The following is a 7,500-nucleotide window of genomic DNA, read 5'->3' as shown; positions in this document are numbered from 1 at the left end:
GGACCTTGAAAAAAGTAAAGTCACATAAAATATGCACAAATGCTGAAAATAGCATGGATATAAAACAAACCATCTGTACATTAAAATCATCTGTCCCTTCCAACAACTAATAATGCCATATACAGGAACTTCTTGTGTAATTCAACAATGACTCTTCTATGTCAGTGTGTACAAGAAAGGATATTTTCCCCATTTGAAAATATTACTCACTGCACTATAATTTTCTAATAATTTAAATATAATACTACAAAATATTTCAGGCAGTGCACGAAAAAGATGCTAATCTTATGTGATGTTCAAAACCTATCATTAGCTTATATTTATAACAAACCTCACAACAAATATCAAAATTATTTGATAAACAAAGATGAAACTAACATCAAATCATGTGAAATCAATTTATAAAATCAGTGACTGTTAGATTTTGGAAAGTATTTGCATGAATATCAGCAAGAGGGAGACTTGATGCTCTGAACTAAATCCCTATAATCTAGCAACCTCTCTATCACAAGCCTCAAGAATCGCAAGACAGCACAGACTGACTTTTCAAAGGCCATCATATGTCCAAGTACCAAAAGGTGTAGCGAAAAGTTGCCTGTATTAAATACTGCATCACTGTTGCAAAGAAATTTGAGTCAACCACCATTCTAAATTAAAGGGATTGCATAGGTAAGGAAATATCATCAAATTTTGTTATGGTTATTCTAGGATAATTTTAGTAGGAAATGGTAAAACAGAAATGTCAGTTTGTGATGTTATCCATGGTTTTATTCATTGATACCTGGAGTATTTACTATAATATCCACTTATGGGATGAATGAACACAAACAAGCAGAAATCTTCAGTTTCTCCAATCTCTCAGTCATCCCATCTTGACTTTCTTTTACGTTCTCGTTGTGGATTGTTCTGCGTCTTACTGTCCATATGCCAGGCTGTTTCTGCACTTGCAGCCGTGAACTAGAATGGGAGAGTGATTTTCTGAGTTTGGAAATTTGCAGCATATGTAAAGTCTATTACTACAAAGCAATGAAAGAAAATAAGCTAAGGTTTAGTTTTAAAGAAATTCTGTAATATTAAAGATATTCTGTAACCTTGAAAATCTCAAGAGTAATTCATTTAACTCATCTAATATTATTTGGATATTCAACAGGTCCATCCAAATAATGTATGTATATTAACACATTGCCTCTGGGAGAATATGGGGTTCACTTGGACTCCGCTCCATGGATTATACATGGCCAACTGGGATTGCCTCTGTGGAGTTTTTCAGACATGGTCGGTGCATAGCACTTGCAGTACCACACCAACAAAGTGATGTGATTTGTGTTTATATCACTTGTATGCAAAAAATGATTTCAAAGTTTCTGGATATTCAGAAATGGATGAGATACATTTTACTTGCTATATCAAACCTGTAGTAGCTTGATTTGAACATTAGAGTCCATTTCAAAAAATAATGTATGTTACACTCTATACAGATTAAATGTGGTTTTATTGAGGGATAAAGAAAAGATATACAATCTATACTTTGTATACAATCTCATATTTTTACAAAATATGAGATTGTATACAGTGATGCACAAGGCTGTCACCACCACAGCTTCTACTTAAAGGTTCACATCAGCAACAAGAGAGTACCATGTTTTGGTGCGTGACATCTTCCCAGCATTGCAGGCATATGATTTATGTACTAAAATTTGCTCTTTATACAAAAAAAAAAATCCCTTCTCCCTCAGGCAATGCACCAGGGCATTTGGTGTGGGCATGAGAGTTCCTTATAAAAAGCAGCATAAAATATAATGCACACATGAATGACCCATCACCTGGAGCTGCCACCCAAGTCGCTTGTGATGTGAATAAGATGATGTGGAGCCATGACCAAGCCATGATGTCAACCCCACATCATTCATAGATTAAGAGTTAACAGTGGCTTATCTATAACACATCAAAGCTCTCCATTTGTGCCCTTACTTACCTGATTCTTATACTGGGACTGAAATGCAGCCTTCATAGCAGCCAGGCGATTGGTTGCAGGTCCTGTAGTACTAGGATCCCCTCCTCCATATGCCTGACCTGCAGGACCAACATTGACTACTCCACTTCCACTTCCTCCCCCTCCACCTCCTGAAATGAGGACACCCTGTATCTATCTGTTATTTTTTTCCCATCACACTGTTGTTATCTTATAATCCTGTGAAGTTCTCCATCTCCATTACTTCTCAAATAGAGTAATAAGGACCACCAGATGAATTTCAACACCCTTTGCCTATGTACCTTTTTAAGATTGTAATGTCCACATATAGCAAATTTAAACTGACCATCTTTGAAATGTGCCTCGTCAAACATTCCTACTATGAATTTAAGGAGGAACTGTTGTAATCTGTACTAGCTTGATAACAAAACTCTATAAGCAGCAACAAAATAAAGGCAAAGAATAGCATTCATCATCTAGGTTTGCCATTCAAAAAAACATGGTAAACATTTTTTAATCTCACTAAATAATTCAATCTACTAATAGTATCTATAACCTCTCATTAAGATAAAAAAATCATTAAAGCATCCAAATTATCAATATAAAAAATATCAACATTTGAAGAGTTATTTATTTTCCTTAATGACACCATAAAATCTATTACTTTGTGAATATGTTAAATAAGGTTTACAATAGGCCTAACCTGATGATTCATTATTTGGTGTTGACCCTAGGCCTGGCCGCTCTCTGAAGCCAAGACCACGGCCTCCAAGAGCCTTGGCCTTGCTCTGCTTGAACCGAGACTTGCGGAACCAAGTGCTCTGCATGGCTAGTTCTAACAGCTCTGATGGGACCTCTTGTGCTGCACCTTCAAGGTTTCGCACAAGATGCCCAGCAAATTCCTTGTCCTTATCTGTTACAAGAGTGTATGCAGTGCCCTTCTCACCAGCTCGACCTAGTAAATTAGAAATTGTGGTATTACTTTGTGAATTGAATGTCTCACACAATTAGCAGTAACAACTCAAAATAACATATGCCAACAAATATAGCATTCCCCTCTATAATTTCATAATCTTTCCAAATAAATAAAATACAAACCCAATAACTAACCTGTTCGTCCAATCCTGTGTGTGTGGGTATCAATATCACGGGCAACATCAAAATTTATAACAGTTTTAATATGAGGAATATCGAGACCTCTGGCAGCTACATCAGTAGCTACTAATATGGGCTTGTCCTTTTTCTTGAATGAAGTTATCACATCATTCCTTTCAAACTGTGTCATGTCACCATGTAGGAGAAGAGCTTCAAACTCTTTAGTAACCAGATTTTTGCTAAGTTCTTCTGCATTAGCTTTTTTGGTAACAAATATAAGCACTGAACCTGCAGACATGAATTCTACAAGTCTCTTGTTTAGCCAGTTCCATTTATGGCCACCTGTGTTCATGATCTTCACAATCTGTTGAAAGAATGAGTAAGTGAATGTGTGAAAGGATATTAAATGAATACTATTTGCACGGAAAACAATGGAAAGCACAACTCTACAAATTACTCAAAAGGGGAGAACACAATTGCTGAGCTTGGCTTTCTAGCAGCACACCCTGCAACCTGCAGCTCTGCATACTCCTCAAGTTGGGTCACATCAGGTCCAATAACCTCGTTCTCGCTCTCTCACCAGCAGGGACTCCCTATGACTCAACGACGATATCTGACTTGTTGACATAGACGCCTTATGGCTCTCTGACTGGATTGCAAGCTCCCCTTTTTCTGTTTGCTTACACAGCCCCAGTGTACTTAGGCTTCAGGATCCAGAACTGAGATCAACAATACACAATTCTCCAGCCAAACCTCCAGTTCTTTGCTGACTGAGGGGCCTCTCCAGCTTCCCGATAGACCTCTACATCAATAACAGCAATCAGCCATAAGTAAGCACTCACACCCACTACAATCACTCCATAAAGAGATAAACCAGCAGACAAGTGGTAGATACCACCCATCTACTACAGCTTCATGAAAACTAAATATTAGAAAATACAAAAGTCACAGAACCATGGAAAGCTTCCCTCACCTGTGTTACATCCTGGTTTGCTTCTCCAAGCTCTCCTTGCACTACACGGACAGGATCTGTGAGGACATCACGGGCCAGTCTCTCTACTTTTCTTTTGAATGTTGCCGAGAATAATAATGTCTGACGGTCAGGCCTCACATGGTCACAGATCGATCTTACCTGTGATTAGAGGGAATTAAAAGGGAGGCATAACGTATGTAAATTATTTAAATAAGACCTTATAACATCAACACAAGTTTACAATCAGCATTTAAGGAATCACATAGTTCTTTTTTTAAACTGTTCATCTATGTTTTCTGCTTTAATTTTAGATGCCATACACTAACCTGTGGTTCAAAGCCCATGTCAAACATGCGATCAGCTTCATCAAGAACGAGGAAAGTGACACGTCGTAAGTTAGTTGCCTTCATCTTTATCATATCAATCATTCTGCCTGGAGTAGCCACAACAATTTCTGCACCAGCCTCTAATGCTTTGCTTTGCTCCCACTTGCTGCCTCCACCATAAGCACAGACAACCTTCGGATCAAGAAATTTTGGCATGAATTTCAAACCAGTTGGTCAGAAAAGAAAGAAAAAAGAAAGAAAAAAACATAACACTGCTTCAATAACCCTTTTTGATATGATAATACACATGTCAACATCATGGCAGTAAGCCTGAATTTCCTGTGGTCTCAATCTTTTGGTACCTTTTGTGATTGATCAGCAGTGGATGACTTGGTGGGGTCACTGGTTTAGGAAGGCTAATGATAATTTCTGAAATACTTTTTTTCTTTGTGATATGTCTTACCAGCAACTCCCTCTTTTTTATATCCTTTTTTTGAGGACTCAAACTCAAAGGGTTAATACAATCATAGCTGATGGAAGAAGTTACATTCACAAAACATATTGTTTTAATCTAATTTTCTAGATCATAAATTCAGGAAGACAGATTTCCCTGGTTTCATCTTAGGGTTGAAATGGCGGGCAAAGTAATACGGAAACTAAAGTCTCTGGAAATTACTTGCTTACATAACTTCAGTGTCTGAAAACAGATACCAGTTAATTTTATAACAAGTGCAGCTGTCACCCTAACCTTGTAAATTTTGGAAGTGATTTATTAAAGTGGGTGTTATAAAATATAATAACAAGAAAGTAAATATGTACCATATTGTACACTCACTTAAAATTACAATGATTTAGTTCTGAAAGTCACTTGAAGTTTTCAATATCTCATTACAGTTTCTGTGGAAAATATGCAATGGTTAAGTTTCAGAGAATAAAATATGGCTACAATGTTAGCTTATCATTTAACAATATAGGTACAAAATACAAGACAACAACTGTGTCAAAACAGAAGAAAAAGAAAGTGGAAGAAACATTTTACCTGTATGTTGTAGACTTTGCCAAATCTACGAGCCTCTGTGTATATTTGCTGTGCCAATTCTCGAGTTGGAGCCAAAATTAGACCAATTGGGCCATCATCTGGGGCAAGCTCCTTCTGATCCATTATGTGCACTAACATTGGCCAAATGAATGCTGCAGTCTTACCGCTACCCGTCTTAGCAATGCCAATGGCATCACGTCCACTGAGAGCAATTGGCACAGCCTGTGACTGGATGGGGGTGGGCTGTGTGTATTCTGACTTGCGAATGGCTTTCATCAGGGCTTCATCAAAGCCAAAGTGGCCAAAGCTGGTTACCAACTTTGGAGCATCAAAGCCTGTTACCTGAAACACAAAAAAGGGTATAAATGTTTAAAATGAATGAATGACTATGAAGATGAAGACTATTAGGAAGCCATAAATAAAACAGAATTGGGCAAAAAGAAGATGTAAAAGAAGAAAGAAGAAAAGTGACACTTCTACTGTTACTGTTCTCTGTGTGAAGTAAACTTGCAAAACCTATTCTTGAAACTAATATCCCACACAGTAATCCCAATCTTAAAACCATGCCCTAATACTCATTAAGGAACCATTTACTACTTTCTAGTCAATAAAGTGATCAATAATCAACACAGACCTATCTTGAAGTAGTTTCAAAAACTTGAATCCCATTCCAAAACCCTATTATCCATATATTAATCCCCACCAATAAAGAAATTTCCAAAACCATGACCACTAACACAGACCATATTCCCAAACAATATCCCTTAACATGAAAACAATACCACATACCTTAATCCCCAGCTTGACTCTCAAATCATTTGCTTGAACAGGTGTGAGGGCTGCAATGTCTTCATGCTCCTGGTAGAAGTTTTTGGTGAAGTCCTGATATTCGATTGTGGAGTGGTCAATTGGTGGCAGCGGATCAATGTATTTGGGTTTCTTGGGAGCAATGGGATTCCCATCTTCATCGTACTCAATCTCATCTTCACTATCTTCCTGTTGTCTGTAAAAGCAAAAATACAGTATAAATTTATTTTAAAAATATGAAACTATCTCACATTTTCATTTGTACTTGTTGAATATATATACATATATAAGATATTAAAAAATAAAAAATCAATAATCAGCATTACTGATTCGGATATAAAGTATTAGAAAATTGTGACCTATTTATGCCAATTTGGGCTGTAAAGAAAACCTAAAACATCTATATACTGATATATTACATCATTCTAAATTCTAAGGAACCATTACCTTCCAGCATTGGGATTCTCCTGTATATATCTGTAATAAGACTCTTCATCGTCCTCTTCGTCAATGTCGTCACGTACACCTTTCATTTCCTTCTTCTCAGTTGCCCCCTTTGTCTTTGTTCTTTTAACCTGCAACAGAATATATAAACAAATGATAAAAACAACCTACCTCATACCTCAAATATCTTATCAATCTAAACATTATTTTTAGAGCTAATGTCACAGACTCCCCAAATAATAATAATGGTGACTGGGAAGGCAGATCTTACTTCTTGTTCTATACCAGCCATGAAAGCATCCAAAGGATCCTCATCGGAATCAGATTCTTCTTTCCTTTGGGGTCCAGGACTTCCAGGAGCTGGCTGGTAAGCACCGTCAAAGCTCTCATCCTCATCATCAAAGTATCTGAAACCAGATACAATTATTGAAAAAGCAATGATTTAAAGAGGATATTTGCTCAGACAGCCTATTCAAAAAGCATTTCCTACCAGCTCCACTGCTAGATTAGCTGAAAAATGGCAAGAATTAATAAAGTAATACTAAATATATAGAGTATGATTAATCCCTAAAGTATAATATATGGTAACTTGGAAGTTATTTTAACTTTCCCCCCCACTTTTTTAGTTATATAGACACGCATTACACTGCACTATTTCACTATTTTATGTGTGGCTCATAGAGTTAAAGATGGCAAACACCAGCTTACATGCTAATTTTTTCATAAGTTTATTTAAGAGTTTAGAGTCAATTCCCCTGTCCTCTGAACTTTCCTAACAATTTGAAGTTAAATGGTAAATAAACATTGTAATGATAATTTGAAAATTCAAGAAGTGTTACAATTA

General features: G+C 36.7%; 1 protein-coding gene across 3 annotated transcripts in view; it reads right to left on the bottom strand.

The window, feature by feature from the left end:
- The window catches only part of LOC125046738 (ATP-dependent RNA helicase DDX42-like), a 10,241-nt gene that overhangs the window by 841 nt on the left and 1,900 nt on the right, over positions 1–7,500 (bottom strand). For all 3 annotated transcript variants that reach the window (XM_047644654.1, XM_047644655.1, XM_047644653.1), the window contains exons 3-12: positions 6,928–7,063; positions 6,660–6,787; positions 6,195–6,408; positions 5,406–5,747; positions 4,367–4,558; positions 4,041–4,199; positions 3,083–3,431; positions 2,676–2,927; positions 1,976–2,124; positions 1–957 (exon numbers count right to left, since the gene is read on the bottom strand). The exon at positions 1–957 is cut by the window's left edge and continues 841 nt beyond it. In XM_047644654.1, the coding sequence (XP_047500610.1) occupies positions 859–957; positions 1,976–2,124; positions 2,676–2,927; positions 3,083–3,431; positions 4,041–4,199; positions 4,367–4,558; positions 5,406–5,747; positions 6,195–6,408; positions 6,660–6,787; positions 6,928–7,063 (2,020 nt within the window). In that variant the 3' untranslated portion in view covers positions 1–858. The remainder of the gene's footprint in view (positions 958–1,975; positions 2,125–2,675; positions 2,928–3,082; positions 3,432–4,040; positions 4,200–4,366; positions 4,559–5,405; positions 5,748–6,194; positions 6,409–6,659; positions 6,788–6,927; positions 7,064–7,500) is intronic.

Source organism: Penaeus chinensis, chromosome 39 (assembly GCF_019202785.1).
Source record: "Penaeus chinensis breed Huanghai No. 1 chromosome 39, ASM1920278v2, whole genome shotgun sequence".
NCBI lineage: Eukaryota > Metazoa > Arthropoda > Malacostraca > Decapoda > Penaeidae > Penaeus > Penaeus chinensis.
This window is presented reverse-complemented; position numbering and strand designations above follow the sequence as displayed.